Raw genomic sequence first — 18819 nt, 5'->3', positions numbered from 1 at the left:
CGTTGGGTTAAGTGCCTTACTATTCCCGAAGATGGCAGTACCTCAGCTGTAATCACATGGTGAACATTTTTTAAATGTTTATACCTATTTTTTGTTGCAAGCATGTCTTGGGTTTGTTTAAAAAATAATCATATTTACAATATTGTTTTAGTGTAGTTAAATTTACCAAAGTTTCTTTTTTTTCAATTTGTGCACCAGAAAGTGACTTTTAAATTACTATTTATTAAAATATATTAAAAAAAAAATGCATGTATTTAATTTCATACACATTAAGAACCACAGTCTTAAAGTAGCTACTTTATCAACATAACATTCGGTCATCTATAGCATCCTTTTCCTATTGTATTATAATGTAGGGCCGATTTTAAAAATAAAACAAATACGATATATTTTAAATGCTTTTTTAATATAAAATTAGTTCCGAGACTCTTTATTTATTTATTTATTTCCATGTGATCAAATTGTTTATTGATTAAGCTCTTTGTTGACTACTTTACATCTATCAGTCGCTGCCATTACTGCACCGATGATTGCTGATCTGAATCCTAAAAAACATAAAAATAAAATGAAAAATATTCTGTAACATTTGTTTTACAAACGCAATTTTTTTTTTAATTATTAAAAAAAAAGTAACTTTCCGGTAGAACAATAATTGAAGATACCACTAATTTATCTACCCTCTGAATGTACCTCATATATTGTAATAATAATGGGTACGCCAATGTTTAAATCAAGTTATTTATTATTTATATTATTTGCTCAGATGATTTGGACATCTATTTTTCATCAATCTAATTGAAAAATAATCAAATATACAATACTTGTATTGTATATATAATATTAATTGTATTTTAAAGGGCTTCAAATGTAAGGTCAACCATTTATATAAACCTATGTTTATATAAATGGTTGACCTTACATTTGAAGTCCTTTCAAAATGTCTCTTCTATAAGAGACATGGACAAAGAATAGGTCCTTGCTAAACTCCGCATATTTATATTCTAGTGACCTTTTTTTCGTCAATGTTTTATATTTTACGCAATCAACATCCTTTGGTAAGTCACAAAATAGACGCTTTAAGCGTCTGGTGACTCTCGGGTTTCAAGCATATTTTTGATTAATCCAACGTCTTGTAAATAATTTATGACATCTAATATTGAATCTACTACCACATATACATTAGATATCCCTGATAGATCTTATCTTAATGATTGATATTTTAAATAAAAGACATAAAAATCAGTACCGTTTTGTTCTAAATGATAAGTTCCTTCCGCGGTGGATCCTCCCGGTGATGTCACATTGTCCTTCATAGCTGCAGGGTGACCGCCATTACGCAACATGGCCGCTGAGCCGAGTGTGGTTTGTGTTGCCAGTCGCATAGCTAAGTCACGTGGTAAACCGCAACGTACTCCACCGTCTGCTAACGATTCAATTAGCATATATACCTGTAGATAAATATAAAAAAATATTTACTTAACTAAATTTTAAGCATTACATAATTCAAACTTCGTTAGAAACTGTAGGCTATTTGTGCTGTATTATATATATATATATATATGTGCTTTATTGTACACCAATAAACACATACATTAGTCAGGTTTAAGAATAATGCACAAGAAGCGGCCTTGTCGCTAAAACAGCGACTTCTTCCAGGCAACCTTAAGGTAGAGGAAAGAAATAGAGATAGAAAGAGGTATGATACTTAATACAATAACCGTAATTTAAATTCTTTAAAGAAAATCGAATCATCAGCTTTTGACTGTTAATTGATTTTATTTGAATTTTGCATAAGTAAGGATATGACTAATTTTGATACACATAACGCAGTAGATGTTATAGTGTACATGTGTGGACGCAACCGCGGCTGCTCTCTCTTTGTCTAACTTAAAATTCAATGGAACGGCGATCAGACGCGACTACAGAGACTAGGCTATTACTGACTTAACGATTTCAGAAAAACGTATTTAGTCTGATAAACCTGATTATTTTGACGCGACTCGATATGAATCCAAGATTTTATAAGTCAACGATGCAGAGTAGGCCATTTTATAATTATATAACATATACAGAATTGGTACCGATTATAGAGAGTGGCTGTGATTTGTTCCTGGAGATTTGTTGATTCAAATATACAAATGTCTCGGGAACTCATTTAAAAAGTGATCTACTTCGGGTTAAAAAAGAGTTCCATACAAATTTATATTTAACTAACGTAAGCGGGTCCACTTCCACTTAAAGCGGTGACAGCGTCCATCTGATATTCAGGTACTTCATCACAAGTGCCCACGGCTCTAAATAAGTCAGCCGCGATCTTTGCATCTTCGGCTGTTGCCTTGGAACCTCTGCTTAAAGCTGCTGCGCCTTCTTTCACAAGCGCTGGAGTGTTGGGCATAACGCGAATCACGCGCGCTTCGATTGGGAGAGCCTGTTAAAATTAACTTAGTCATAAAAATGTTACATTATTATAAGGCTGAATGTTAAATACGTTGTCGTTACAAACTATATTTAGTAAAATATACAATGATTATTTAGAAAATATAAACTATCCCAATGTGAAAGTTGTATTGAATTTTGATTAGAAAATATTAAACAAAGAAAGAATATTCACCTTTAATAAAAAATAAGATAAGATAATCATTATAATTAGATACTGTAGCTTGTCTTTGTCAAAGTATTAAAGGTTTCCATTGATATCGTTTTATTTATTTGTTTTTATACACTGGTTTTATTTATATTATTAAACAGAAAAAAACTAACTTTTATTATCAATAATCGAAATGAGGCCTAACTAATACTTTAATACCAAAATAAAATCTGGTTAGCACATTGTTAATACCGGCAACGCCAAAAAAACTTTTATAGAATATGTTAAAAGTTCTTATGAAATAGCTATATAGACAACATTAATGATTTACGTGGTTCTGAAATCCTGAAACAGGATTATTACCGTCCGCCGTCCAAAGAATAGGAAAAATATCAAGAATAATGATACACCAATTATTAAAACGAACCTTCTCGATAGTTCCTGTAGACACTCCCATGGCTACTGATATAAAGAGTTTATTCTTCGATGCTGGAAGGCCCTTGACATCTTGCAAGGCTGGCACTACGACATCTGGTTTGACAGATATGATTACAATTTCCGATCTCTCAACCACAGACTTATTCTCAAACAGGGCTGTTGCTCCCAAGCTCTGAAAATATATTTATGGATGTTTTAAATAATCTGATTTGACTAAATTCATAGGAGTATAAGTATGTATGATGACATATGGACATATTTAAATTTGAAGGACAAATGTAGGCTCGAAAGTAGATTACGAAGGCGCTGGAAGAAAACAGATAGATGTATGGACTTCAAAAGGGATAGCACGTGCAAGAAGGGAGTTACTTAGGATATGAATAGAGATGGAGATAAAACTGATATTTTTCTATTTTTTCCGGGTAGGCTTATGACTCCACTCCAAGTGGACCACTAATGGTAAGTGGTAGTGAAGTACAAACGCGCAGACGACCAGTACAGTCAGGAAGAATGAACGGCACTAGTCGCTTTGCCGGTCCGCAAGATGCCTCTTCACTCCTCGCTTGAAGGATCTCAGGTTATATGAAGAACACGTGTGCTGGTAGAGTATTCCATTGATTCAGCGTGAGTAAAAACTAATTTAAAAAAAAGTAGAATGGCGCCTAACATGTTCTTCAAAGCTAACCTAATCATTTCATTTCATTCCATTGCCTCTCATTATATAATTCATATAATTTTCGCAGTGACCAAATCGATAAACTAAAATTTTACGTTTCTAGGGATTTCATTAAATATTAATTAAAATAATATATAGGAACTATTAATAGATTTTATTAAGCCAAAAAAATATCGGCTAGAATTATAAGGCTCATATCACATTTTATGATACCGTTAGACGTTTTTATGACTTATTATCTTTTGGGTATTTCATACTTCAAAAGCAAAAGTTTATACACTGCGTTTCATAACGGTAATTAATACGAGAAAATAAGAACAGAATAACTAAATTAAGCCTCAAAGCTGAACAGTATAAGGTTAAACCTCAAGATTGAGGCTGACTATGCTCTATTCCAACCATAACAGGAGAAAAGCCAAATAAGCAAAATTTGACAGCAAATTGACGCGATGTCATTGGTCGAGAGCTTGATTAATCTATGGTATTCACTATGGATTTGCGAAAGAATGGCGTTAGGAACGTCGGCGAAACTGTTATCAGGATTTTGGAAGTTAAATTAAAGTAGTTAAGTGTAATAGTGTTGTATTATAAATAAAGATAAATTAATTATAAAGTCTTAGTAGTGCACAATATAGCTGAGTTATTAGCAAATCGCATGAAATATGAATTTATGTTATTATTATTATGTATTTTTTTAAATATTAAACATGTTTGTCTTTCTATAACATTTAATAAAGAACATTGATGAAGACTACGAGCTCGCTCTTTATATTAACGAAGGTGACATCCATCTTAAATTAGAACAATGTTTCTATATACACAATACCTTATCTATAGACAACTGAGTGACTGCAAAGTCAAGGTTCTGTGTCGTAGCAGTATTGTGTATTTGAACTTATAATATACGCAATTTGCAGATCATATTCAAATGTGAATAGTGATAAGTTATTTATATTGTGAAAATGTAAAGATGAATCGTTAATGTTTGACTATAAATATGATCATTTTACAAAAAAAGTTTCAGAATTTTTTTGAGGCAGACAGACATTTTACTCTGCAAACATATCGTTTTATAATATTATTAAAATATAATTTAAAAAAAATATTAGCTTTCTACCAGTAAAAACAAAATAGATTTGGATAAATATATAAGTTCCGGAGATTACTTTCAAACAAACCAACAATTAATATTATAATATTTGTATAGATAATTTGACAAACACTAAATTCTCTAATGTTTTGCTTTACAAGTATATTGTCGGTTAAAGTTTAAAATGTGATATGGTCTATTACGTCACGTACGTACGTACGTTACCACAATATTTTTATCAGATCAATTGTATAACAAATTTTATTTAATGAAATAATTTGTCTGGTAATTATTTTTCAAATTATTTGTTTTTAGAACTACGACACAAAGTATTGGTGATGTATAATGATGAAATTATGATTGATAATTTTGTTAAAAGCTCTTTATGAAATTACAGCACTTACAATTTTAACTTCATAATTGTGAGGATTTAAATTAGAAAATGTAATTTGAATATGGAAAGGAAATTTGAAAACTATGAACGTACGTACTGTCAAATTACGAAGATCGTTGGCTTCTCCTTCCCATTATTTCCTTAAGAACTTAACATAACATTATTCAATTTTTAAGAGTATTAAAATGAGTTCCGTAACGAGATTTAGTAAATGTTTATGAAATGCAAATAGGTATGTAGGTATATAGCAGATCGGTGAAGGAAATTGGCATGAAAATATTTTGAGTTCAATTTATCTTATGCATTAAACCACGTTATAAATGTGAGTTATTGGTGAAACTTAAATAACTCCAACGTGTTTTTACTTGAGTTTTGATCTATCTTCTATTAACGAAAACATCAATATGATATGTACAATCAAATGTCTCGTAAAAGGTCATATTACTATTGAATTACTTTTTACCTTAAACGCTTCGGCACTGACTGTATCTGCTGGATGACAGCTAGCTGTGATTTCATCGGGTTTTGCTAATCCTGTTAACAAAATATTAATTATTTAAACATCTGGATATGCCATTAACCCGTTTGATTTCATTTTCGTCGTATTTAAAAATATTGTACAATATAGTCAGTCATTTGATTTATGTTCATCTATATTAATAGTCATAGACAAAACAATTCAGTATCTGTTCCTCCTCTTCTTTTGTTTGAAGCGATTTATTTTTAAAAATAAAGAATTATAAATAATATATATACCTATTTTTTATACTGGCTATCTATACTGTTATGACGAAATTTTATTATTAGGAATTTTTAATTGTTTTTTTTTTACAGTATCAAATGATCGAATATTTCTCTATGGTAACTTAAACGAGTTTTATGTCAGGACTTAAATTAAAACAATTGAATTTTATTACTATTATTTATTCGTTAATAATTAAATAAGACATTGAAATTAATGCCAAATGGCAAGAAGCAATATTTTCTAGCATAAGTATACGATTAACGAAAATCGTAAATTTGTTGTCACACCCGAATCTGTTCATCTATCCGAATGGTGGTACGGAACCCTCAGTATGCGTGACCGAATCATTTCTGCCCCGTTTTTAAATTAGATATGATATATATACACAAACCGACGTAACAATCATTCAATTACCTGCAGATATAAATCCATTCGCCAACGCATACGCCAATCTGCCGCCGCCAATAAAACCGATCTTCATTGCTTCTTTCAATGATACTGAAAAAAAAAAACAATAATAATATCACATATTTGTGTTCATTATCCAAATATTGCCTGCCAGAAACGAATTATTAATTCTAATCTAATCTCTGACTCGCTAAGCCATCATATAATCCACGTGCTATTAGCCATTGGTATTTCGTTACAATAATATAATGTCGTAACAAATAAATAACGTACTCATGAATATTTAAAAGAAACACAGTTTGGTTTATGGTAAGTGTTCACCAATGTCCATACTCATTTAATATACATTAGTATAATATACACTCACCATTTAAACCTGAACACAACAATACTAAGTAATGGCTTGGTGGTGGAATAATATGATGAGTGGGTGGTACCTACCCAGGCGGGCATACATAAAGCCCTACCAGCAAGTAATTAGATTTAGATCGGTAATAATAGAATTGTTAGATGTGGTTTAAAAATGTAATTATTTTCTTATAACATTTTAGATTTTCTTTTAATACATGTTTCTTTTAATACATAGAATTATAGCCTTTGCGCTTATAGCGCTTAGACAAGTCGATTTTATATACTCGCATATCATCACAATATTTCAAATTATGCCGCAATTTGACAGCTACTCTCCTTCATACGGTATCATTTTGACCATTATTTCCGTTTCCAATAAATATAATATTAAGGCCCAGTACAAAATCGATACTGTTTTTTTTTTTTACATATCATAATTAAATGTTGGCAAACGCTTAAGTTTAGTAATTATGTACGTACATTATAACTGTGTATTGTTCATTGACAAATTTATCAACAATACATTATGAATTAATAGCAAATTTAATTTACGCAGTTTAATTAACCCATAGAGATAAGATCTAAACACTATTATGATTAGTAATCCAATCGGCTTAGTATTCAAGAGTGGAAAATTTATATGGTACCTTTTGTATTCAACAATTTATAGTAATATACAAAAATTAAACTGTTAACGTGTGTCAATTTGTTTCTTAAACGTAGATTTTAATTTTAATATTTATTGTTTAATAATAAAATTAAAGTATTGGTGGGCTAAACTTATGACCCCCATAAAAAAATTAAAATTACATATCGAGAACTTCCTTCGGTCGTTTAGAACTATAAATTATTTCTCAACTAGCTACTCGCCCCGGCTTCACTTGGGTTCAATAATATATAATATATATTGAAGAACAAACATAAAAACAAAAATCCTCTTTTTTCCGACTATGAAATTTACAATTCTCGGTTTTTCTCTACTTTAATATACATGCGTATTGATCTTGAATCACTCTGTTTATTGATGAAACCGCATTTAAAGCGGTACAGACGATAGGAAGAGACTATGTTTTATACTATGTAGAGATTATACATTAGCCTATATTGATATTAAATAGACCATTCATCCATCTAAAAATCTATTAGACTCGTAGTAGATTCTACCTATTCGTTAGTATTATTATTAAAGTAAAATTAACAATAGAAGTCCACGCCGTATGTTCAATAACGGAGAAACGGTATTTACACTATCTTAAGTGATTCAATTTACATATATTTTATAGTTTATAGAAAGAGTTTCAAAAATCGAACATTACCAACTATTTTTATTAAAAAAAGCAACACCGTATTTTGAAGTGTATTTTAATCATTTATAAAGTTTTAATCGCGTTAAAACTAAAATACAGTTTTAGTAGAAAGAAAAATAACGCAATTCCGCAATTAAATATTAAAAGTTAGATAATTATTTTTGTATGTTTGCATGGAAGACCACGTGGTAGGATTTTTCGTTTTATAACTATTTTCATTAAGCACGAACTACAAATGAGAAACATGACGAAGTCACGATATTTTAAAATACAATCCACTTTTGTACATATAATAAAGTTCAAACATTTATTATATCATACAACACAGAAAAGATGTCTAGTGAAGACATTAAGGTGATTTATTTATAGTTACAAAACGGATGTCACTAATAATAATTGGCACTTATTTCGCTTCTAAATAACTTCTAAAAATTCAACAAAAATTAAGTTATATTTTTGAAGACCCAAAAAAATAAAATAGTTACGTAATATACCAAAAACTAATAATTACTGAAATGTTATAGGATTTTTTGTTTTAATCTATTTGATTAATTTCAGCGGAGTTATTTACGTTACTTAAAATATGAAAGGATTTATGGATGTTTTGTATATAAAAAATAATTATAATTAATATGTAATTTTAAAACTTACATTATTTCTACGTTGACGTGTTGTCGAAACAATGTCTGATTTTGAACTGAGAGTTCTCTATGAGGTTATCTCTTATCTGTATGGATCAATATAATGTGAACTTGCGTTATCAATGCTTTTGTATTTTTTAGTATATTAAAAGGTTTTAGTGTCTATGATAAAAGTATTTTTTATGTATCTAATTTACATAGTTTCAGACTGAATTTTTTATATTCGATAATATATCTTACATTATCGAATATCAATCTCTGTTTATTGTTCAAGATATTTATATTAATTATGTATTTAGATAACCTATCAAAATAATGCTTTTGATCGTTGTTTTTAATAATTAGTGAAACGTTTTTTAATGGTATTTATACTAAATTCATGAGGGTTTTTTCAATGGATGTAGACTTGAAATAAAAATAAATCTGGGATATAAAATGTGTGACTTAACAATAGGCATATTAATGTTATGTATGTGAATTAAATAAATAAATCAAAATAATATTTTATTTTTAGACTTAAGTAAGTAGTCTTTATTTTTTCTACATTCACGAAACGAATTAATGATTAATATGTATAATTAATAAAATGAGCCAATTAAAAAATAATAGAGCTTATCAATTCTGCCTTTTTTTATATGCATTCTCGATATCTTCGTCGATAGTGAACCAGTTTTAAAAGTAGTATTTTTTTAATGCAACAGTCATACCAGAGAGATTATATTTAAATATTTGAATATGCCCGTAAGAACAAGAAGCGTCAATAGCGCAAGGGTTTACGGCCTTACCGCCAAGCGATTTAAACTCGCAGGAACTTGAAATCCCATGAAGGATTATGAAACTGAGGCAACAGAAAATATCTTTGTGTTTGCGCACAAATTTTTAACTCAATAATATATAGATATATTGAGTGTATTGATATATTATAGTATCTCATCTACAATATGTAGGGGCTAGACTCCTCATTTTTTTTTAAGGAATACTAGCAATACCCCAAATTAAATAAGGAAATACTTAATATTCCCATTTATATTACCTCCTTTTAAGAGTGTTAGGAGTGGGTACGACAATAGCCCAAGGGGTCAGGTCGATCCTAACCTAGGATTTGAAAAAAAAAATGACCTGAAAAAAAGAACTAGGTGGGAAAGGTTTAAAAAACTATTGTAACTAACATAACAGGTGTCAGGTGGACTGGTTGTTTTCTGACCAGGTGATCGGAATTGCGATTCAACGGGGAAATGCTGCAAGCATTCTTGCTACTATTCCACGCGGTCATGATTTGTAAAGTAGCAATTTTTAATTTTTACTTGTAAACAAGTAATACAAATAATTAACTTGAATTATTACTCGTTTCGGCACTTATATTTAAAACTAAAAAATGGTGTATAAATTTATCCCGTGTAGCCTTGATCATATCATCTAGATTTAAGACGCATGTCCGTCCTATTGCACCTACTGGTGAGAGGCGGGTTGGTTCAATTTTGGCTCAGAGATACGGAATTGTGATGCAACAGGGTTTATTCTTGCAACCATTCCACGCGGTCATAATTTGTACACTAGCAATTTTTATTTTTGTAAATAATTATAATTTTAAATTTACATATTTTTTTATAATTTCGTCTCGTGGTCTATATGGCCGTGTTATAAAAGTAAAGTTTAACTTTACTTCCATATGAAATCAAAATTAAATGCTATTTGTTGGTAAGCTTAGATCACTCGAGAGATGGAACGTTTTTAACAAGTTTTTGGTATGGGACTTTTGTATGAACTCAAGACCATGAGTAATAATGATTTGAACGATAAATATGGGTGGTACTCGGTGGTGAGTCTACTTGATGGTAGGCTTTTATGTAAGTCCGTCTGGCTAGGTACCACCCACTCATCAGGTATTCTGCCACCAAACAGTAATACTCAATATTGTTGTGTTCCGGTTTAAAGGGTGAACGAGTCAGTGTAAGTACTGGTTTAATATTTCTGACAGCGCCAATGTTTATGGTCGGTGGTGACCACTTACCATCGGGTGGCTCATTTGCTCGCTACCTATATAGACCTATATCTAAAAAAAACTTAAGAGGAAAACTAAATTCATATTTGGGAGCCACAGACGAACACTTATAGCAGCAAAAAAGCAAAATAAAATGTGTAAGGGTTCACTTTTGTACAACCTTATAGACTGCCTCATATTTTTTAAAGACTCATTATTTAAGTAAAAGCTGAAGTTATAATATTGCGGATAATATTATATTCTAAGCGCCTTATACATTAATACCTTGTAAAGTTAGGAATAAAAAAAAGCGCTCGATCCTCTGTCACAGTCTTGGATTTACTTTTTGGCGCGAAGTTTAATTGTTTCGGACAAACTATTTCTGAATCATAGGAATATTTTAATTTTAGTTACACTTTGAAATTAATTATTTAAAGTAATCATTTTTTTATCGTTATTTGTTTTTATAAAGTCACATAGCTATAACTCTATTTCTTTTAATAAGTCATTTTCACTTCTGGTTGGTAATAACATAGTATATTTGATCCATTTATATTAGTAAAATATTTATGTTACTTTAATTCATTTCGATTAAATTGTAAATGGTTTGGATATAATAGATTAGCTCGAAATAATTTATTTATATGTATAATGCATGATCCTAAGTGCTTCAATGTACATATAAACTCTATTTAAGTAAACAATATGTTTTTTATGAGATATAATGTCTGTACGATCAACGAATGAACGAATACTAACTTTTTTTATCATCTATTTAATCACCGTATATTTGATAAACAGATGCGTCTATCATAATTAATCATTATTGATATTTAGTTAACATGAGATTTAAATGTACTAATGACGAAGGATAATACTATTTGTAAGATTACATAATGACACGAAAACATTTTTTTGACTTATCGCAGGCAGAAAGGTTTTTTAAATGTTTTTTTGCTAAGCTATATACTTTTCTCTATGGATGACAGATGAAAATTCCACTCGAGCTTTAAATCGATAGTAACACCTAAAAAATCATGCTATCACTCATACTAATATTACTTATTTAGATTGTCAAAACTTGTTGTTATATAACTATAAAAGTAACGAATTTGCATCAGCAAATGAAACAACATCAAAAATACCTTTAAGTTAAAAAGTGAGATCATTTATAAATATCAGAATTAGAAATGGACATGAAATTGATCCCTGTGGAACACTCATTTATAGTACAGAGTAAGAAGAGTTTATTTCACTGAGCGAAATTTTGAGTGATTTATTCTGGTAATATAATACAGCCATGGTATTATATAAAAATATAGGCGTACTACCTAAACCCATGGATTTTGTTTAGTAACAAATAACTTTGTAGGGCTATTTTTTATGACGTAGGATTGAGACAAATTTGAGATTTAAAAGGAAAGCGTTAGTCTACTGTGAAGACTGGAACGCAAATTTCTACACTGCAATCTCTAATTTTTCAAAGTTATGTCCGTATTAATATGTTATTTGTCGTTGGATGTGGCGGTGAGAGTAAACATCGCGAGGAAACTTGCGTATCCGATTCTGCATGTCCTCGAAGATGGGCCATTGAAACTAATTTTAATCCTTATTTGTTTACTCATTTTTGAGTACCTTAGTTAGTTCTACTTTACATTTCTGAAAACGAAGGAACCCTCGTCTTTCATCCCCTATTAAAACCGCTTTGGAATAAAGACTCAACCTTGTGTTGTTTTTTGTACTTAAATAAATAAACCTTAATTTTTGGAGATAATTTACAAATAGTACGAATACATAGTATCTATTAGTATCGAACACCCTAAATAGTCTGTCTTGACAAACTACGGTAACACTAAATAAATGCCCCTCTATTTTTATCCTCATTACTACTATTATTTTGAATGGAAATTTTGATAATTTCAAAACCTTATATATGTACATTTTCAACTTCTAAATTAGTTAGATAAACCTGCCTTTCTGCATTTACATCTCTTGAGGGATGAATTAAAATATGTAACCTATGTCCTTTCTCGGGACTTAAACTTACTTCGTATCAAATTTAATCAAAACCTGTTCTGTAATATAAGGTAAATAAGCAATTGTAATGCAAAGAGTAATGTTTTATTGTCCATGAAATGCATGATTTTTTTTTCAAAATATCTCCAAGGTTCTTGAGATACGTTATCAAAAATGATTAAATCGTTTTTAAATAAAGTCAACAAAAATTTCCTTTTGTGTATTTATCATACAACTTACAATGCTACGAGAGCATTCACCCCGATGGCAATAATATCATCAACTACCTATACAGACCGACATATATATAAATTGCTTGTTTCTATGTTTGTTACTCAAGGACATCTTAGTTAATATTATTAACAAAAGTATGCCATTCTGTTCCTCACCTCATCACCAAGGACATCTTAGTTAATATTATTAACAAAAGTATGCCATTCTGTTCCTCACCTCATCACAAATAAACTATTGATCTTTTACTTTGTTCAAGCCACTAGGTATGTAGCATCCACTCAGCACATATTCAACAGCCAAATAGCAATACTTTGCATTTCTGTGTTCTGTTTTGGAGAATAAGTGAGCCAGTGCACAGAAACAAGGGACAAATAATCTTAATCTTAATTTCATAGGTTGGGAGCGCGTTTACCATGCAAAGGATGATTAAAATCTCCTGCAGTGTTAACATCTATGAGCGAGGTTGATCTTTTGAGATCATGACCTGTTCGCCAATATGCCTATGTACATGATTTGATATTAGAAATATTGATCGTAATTCATTGATATAGTCTAGGTCATGGAAGTAATGGAACTAGAATAAATGGAGCGTTTTCCTGGAAATCAGTGGTGGTGGTGGATCAACCAGTAGTATAGAACTTTTACAATAACTATATAACACCGATAGGTGTATAAGTATCTGTCCAGACTCAATTTAGCAGCGTCCGGGTACAAGGAGTGTTCCCGCGATCTCTAGCAATCCAATTCCGTTTGATCAAGACTTGAAAATCATCTACGATATGTGGGGGCCTAGACATTACAGTGTAAAATTTTGTGCGCAAGCATAAAGGTATTTTCTATTGCTTCACTTTCATAACTCAATGGGACTTCAAATTCAATAAGGTCGAAAAGAGTTCAGGGGTAGGATATACTTCTAGACTAATATTAATTTATCTACAGTAAATCCAATAGCTATATATGGGCATATGCCTATTTCGAACCCACGATCTAGGGATCTACATCCTTACTAGCTAGTCAATAGACCAACGAGGCTGATAACTTTTGCAAAAAGATATTACTTTACTAAAATAAAGTAAGTTCAATTTGGAAGTGAAACTTATTTTGGCGCATTGAGCCAAAAGTTTCAGTAGCATTTATTTAAAAATATGCCATAACTTTTTTTATCTCGATTTTATTAAGATGTGTGATTTTTTGTGACAAAAATGAGGTAATTTAAGATTGTTTTTATTTATTAAGTTCATAGAAGATTATTTAAGTTTTGTTTATTTTGTCTAGTACTTAAAACAATATAATTTCATTTTAAAATTGTACATATGTCCCCCCAGCGACCGCTTATGTATAAATTTATAATGCGACCACTATAGGGTTAAAGTGCTATCGTTCTATATTTGACTTTTTAGAGAACCGTTTTTGATGCAAATGTCAAAGTTTATTCGAGTGTAAGTAACTTTTCGCTCTTATCCAAGCAGTACATAATACAAATTGTCGCAGATACCACTGTTTTTACTATACCTGTCTCCAGTCTTATCAGATTACTGTCCCATTGGATTATGTGATTGAAGGGAATATAGAGTGCACCTGTGTTTACGCATACACTCGACAGTTGAGCATTATATCATATCCAGCGCTTTTGACCAAAATCAGTCAGAAAGACATCATAACAAGTATCAAGATTGTTTTTATAACCCGTTGTAATATAAACAAATATTCTAACATCTTTAATAATAATGTATAATACAATTTCGCTTTTATAAGTCAATTGGTATAAATTAGGAACTGTTCAATTCCTATGTCTGGAAATATAATACTGTCTAGCTATATAATATAGTACAGAGTAAGTGGTGTCTGTTTATTAAAGTCAATTCATTACATTCAGCCTTGTTGTCAATTTACTTTGCAATAAGTAGGTACTAATAGAAACACGCAAATGTTTGCAATATGCACTGTATCTTATATAACGTGACAAGCATATATTATTGTATTATAATTTAATTAAACATTACAACAACTTGTTCATTTGATAAAACATTATTAATTTGCGTTGCATTTAAAAACCAACCTGTAAAGAATGTTTTGTCTCGATAATATTATTAAGACACAACAAATAACTTTCGTTGATAACAGAAATTTAAATAAGTGGTCTTAGATTGTGTAAATATGATTTTTTGCAGTTATTTTTTATCGCAATATTTGGGGACTTCTGATATACAGACAGACTTTGCCTTGGCTAGTACTAATTCTCCTTGGGAATATTTTTAATGTTTTCTTACTCTTCTACTTCACTTATTTGTCTTATAATTTTTTTTTCGTATACTACATCTGATTATTTCGGCAAAATGTCCTGATATAGACCCTACTCTAATATAGTCTTCTAGCGTATTGTCAAATTTAAACATAGACAATTTTACTATTTTTTATCAAAGAAAATGACATATTCTTAAAAGTTGGAAGGTATCTAACCTAAACTAACCTAACACTACGAGTTCATCGAGACATCAGCTGATGGTATTTAGAATGTGTTAAAAGCGTATGCAATTTTCTGATATTAATATAGTACAATGTAAATTTTACTCAAATAATCTCTACCATTCGTCATTAGGTACATCCTACGAGTTCAGGCTGAGATTCTACTGAGAAAAATTATAAAGTTATTGGGACTCTTTTATGCGGATCTTATTACTTTTATATCTTATATTATTTTATAAATTATTTTTTTTTTTTTAAATTCAGTATTCTAATACACATTAAGTGAGCAGCGTCATTATATAATAATATGTGCTTGCCATTTTTATAGCAAGTCGTAGCGTACACACTAAACAGTTTGTATTAATTGTAAAATTATATAGATATTAAAAAGCATAACTGAACTACAACTACAACTGAACTGTCCTGTTTACATATACATACAAAATGTAGATAATCGTATATTTGTTCACTTTTTGGGCATTACGAGGAAACAATGAAGATGTCCGCTCGACCGATTCGTTGAAGACTAGTCAAGTGATTCATCGGGATTCATCTGGTCACTTGACTAGTTGTTTGTGTGCTACGGAGAATGGTCCACATCGATTAAGCCGCCACTTTTTCGAATTCTTGTCAAAAATCGTTAATATGACACTTCGACCCCGCTCGATGCCTAGCATCCACTCTGATTGGTTGTGAGTGATACATCACAAATAATAACTTTGAATAAATTAGTACGATTTCACATAATAAAATAAATGTACTTAACAAAAAAAAAAATTAAATAAGCGGTTAACTCTGCAGGTTATCCCTACAATTTTCAGTTAAAAGGACTAAAGAATATACCTGTATTTTGACTTTAAACATAATTTTTGTTACATTTCCAAGATCTTGAAGATTAAAAATATATGGTTTTATAATATTCTAAGGTTCGAGAATTATATTTTCGAAATATTTAATCTATTATAAATTTAAAAAAAAATTACAGAGATTAAAAATCTATTTGTTGGAAAATCTCGAAGTTACGTTATAAAAAACTCTTATTGGGAAATTTTCTAAGTGTGATATTTTTAACGCATCGTTTTGGTTAGATATGCAACATTCGATTTTGTATTTAAACTTGAAAAAGTATTATATATAAAAGTATATAAGAACCAAAAATGAATTAACCCAATAATAAGGTAACTACCGTTTTTATAAAACTCAGTTTATTATTTTTGTAAAAGTTTAAACTGCGATACCCTTTGAATATGATGTGGCATTCGATGCAGTTTTTGAAGCTGAAAACAGTTATTTTAAAAAATCATCAGACCGAAACTTTTGGAGTTACGTGAAAAATAAGGATGCATTTTTTTCAATCTTTATGAATATATTATCGAAACAGCTCGACTGATCGACTTCAAAATCTATGTCTTGATTAACCCTATGGCGTTCAGCCGTATCGCGGATCTACTCACAAATACATACATGACCGAACTTCAAGCTGTCTGTCAGAATGGCTTCCTCAAAAAGTGAAGATCCGATGAGTCGATTTTCGAAAATCGAGGTGTGAACAAAGAGTTCCAAATGTATAGCATATAGTCACTTAGTTTTTTTTAAATTCCGTAACGTAACATACATATTATTATTAAATGCTTCAGTTAATTTTCTGTTTAATAGGTACGTAACATTTTATTTAATCCATAGACAAATTACGTGCAACGAGCAGGATTTTTTTATTTTTTACTTTAGACGCCATTTTGGAAAATGTTTCATCGGTTTTTTTTTACATTTATTGCATTTGTTATGTAATAAAAGTAATAATATTTTTATGCAAATTAACTTTTTTATAATTACATTAAATGGTAGTGCTGTTTTTTATGTAGATTAATAAATTATCCCTGCTATCGTTAAATAACAAAACATTGATTCGATTTTCGAACAAATTTTTATTCATAAACTATCAGTGAATTAAACAGACACATAGGTAATATTCGTGACTTTTTCTAGTTATTGGTTATTCGGGCTTAGAATAGATTGCGTAAATAAACAACTAATTTATCTGTTTATATGTAAACTTTATTCTAGATAGCATCATTACAAGGGCATCATGTTGATTCAATGACAGCTTATGCGTGTGATGCAAAGTCCAGTTATAATTTGCATGCATACAATCTACTGGGAATTGTAAGTTCTAACTTGCAAAGTGTATTATTTAAAAATAATATTTCTAAACGACAGTAGTAAAAACAAAAAAAAAGTAATAAAAAGTAAAGATTGTTATCAAATTTAATTAATTACAAGATAAAAAAAACAATTATGTATTTTGAAAAAAAATGTAGCTAGCTAATCCTGTATCTAGATTATTGTAATGACAAATATAATACTTATGTCGTTTTAATTTTACATAAGCGAAAAAAAAAAAAAACTTCATATAACGCAATGAAAACTTGGCTTTTGTCCTGCGGCAAGCCACATAAAATTAAAAAAAAAAGATATTAAATCCAAATAAATAAGAACATAACGACTATTAAAACGTTACATATATTAAAAGTAAATAAATTGTTACTTACATTTAATCATTATGACGTGTGATCAAAGGACACTGGGAATAAATTATTTATTATAATAATATTTTAATTATAAATCAGATCTTCGTTTTCACAAAATTCACAAACATAATACGATGTATCGAGACTTTAACCTTATTTGTATAAATTGTATTTTATAATAATTTTACGTATTTTTATTTTTGATTTACATTATTAGTGTTTAGTGTTTATTGGTCAATAGAACATTTTGTACTGGAGTGCGATCGGACTGAGTGTTCCTTCATTACGTACAAACGAGGAAAACTGCTCGTAATGTTTATTAATATTATTGATAAGGTATAACATTATTAAAATTGTCATTTATTAATAACATGCAATATTATGGATGTATTTTTAATACCCGTTGTCAACGTGCAATTGTGTATAGTTAAGAGAAGAAAATAACTTTAATAAAAATGTAACAAAAGCATAAACACTTCCGTCAAGTGATTAAGTTAGAGTTAAAGACGCAATGACTGTTGAACAGATTTCCTGTAATTTAGGAATTTCTGTATAATCATGCCGATCTGAAAATCCTATATGTAAAGTACCTAATATGTTTATTTTAAAATATTTTCCCTATTAACTGGTCTGGTGGTACTGATCGCCCGCGTCTTTGCTCTCGTTTTAAGGGTTTGGAATATGTGTTTGGAATAAAAATGATTGGGGGTTGGGGTTCAAGCTTACTTCATTCCAAATTTGATCAAATTCGGTTGAATGGTTTAGCCCTAAAAGCGTAACAGACAGACAGAGTTATTTTCGCAATTATAATATTAGTATAGAGTAATCTTATTATCAAAACCAGTGAGAATATTATCTTTATTGTTTCTTATTGCAAGATTTTAACATCTTTAGTCATTGATTCATGATTATTCTGATTACGATTGTTTCTTTGTATGATTGTTTTAAACTTAGTGA

At 29.9% G+C, this 18819-nt stretch overlaps 1 protein-coding gene across 1 annotated transcript; it reads right to left on the bottom strand.

Annotated features, from left to right (window-relative positions):
- Positions 1 to 387: 387 nt before the first annotated feature.
- LOC113393686 (uncharacterized) lies at positions 388 to 18108 on the bottom strand. The gene is made up of 7 exons (XM_026630699.2): positions 17884 to 18108; positions 6345 to 6428; positions 5649 to 5719; positions 3015 to 3197; positions 2216 to 2428; positions 1247 to 1448; positions 388 to 545 (listed from the first exon to the last, which is right to left on the bottom strand). Exons 1-7 carry the CDS (start codon positions 17891 to 17893, stop codon positions 466 to 468), a joined length of 843 nt encoding a protein of 280 aa, XP_026486484.1. The 5' UTR covers positions 17894 to 18108; the 3' UTR covers positions 388 to 465.
- Between the last annotated feature and the right edge of the window lie 711 nt (positions 18109 to 18819).

Source organism: Vanessa tameamea, chromosome 26, assembly GCF_037043105.1.
Source record: "Vanessa tameamea isolate UH-Manoa-2023 chromosome 26, ilVanTame1 primary haplotype, whole genome shotgun sequence".
Lineage (NCBI taxonomy): Eukaryota > Metazoa > Arthropoda > Insecta > Lepidoptera > Nymphalidae > Vanessa > Vanessa tameamea.
This window is presented reverse-complemented; position numbering and strand designations above follow the sequence as displayed.

Coding starts and splice junctions, on each gene's coding strand:
- LOC113393686 (XM_026630699.2), bottom strand. Junction 5,720..6,344: donor GAATGGATTTATATCTGCAG/GTAATTGAATGA, acceptor TTTTGTTAACAG/GATTAGCAAAACCCGATGAA. Junction 2,429..3,014: donor CTACAGGAACTATCGAGAAG/GTTCGTTTTAAT, acceptor TAATTTTAACAG/GCTCTCCCAATCGAAGCGCG.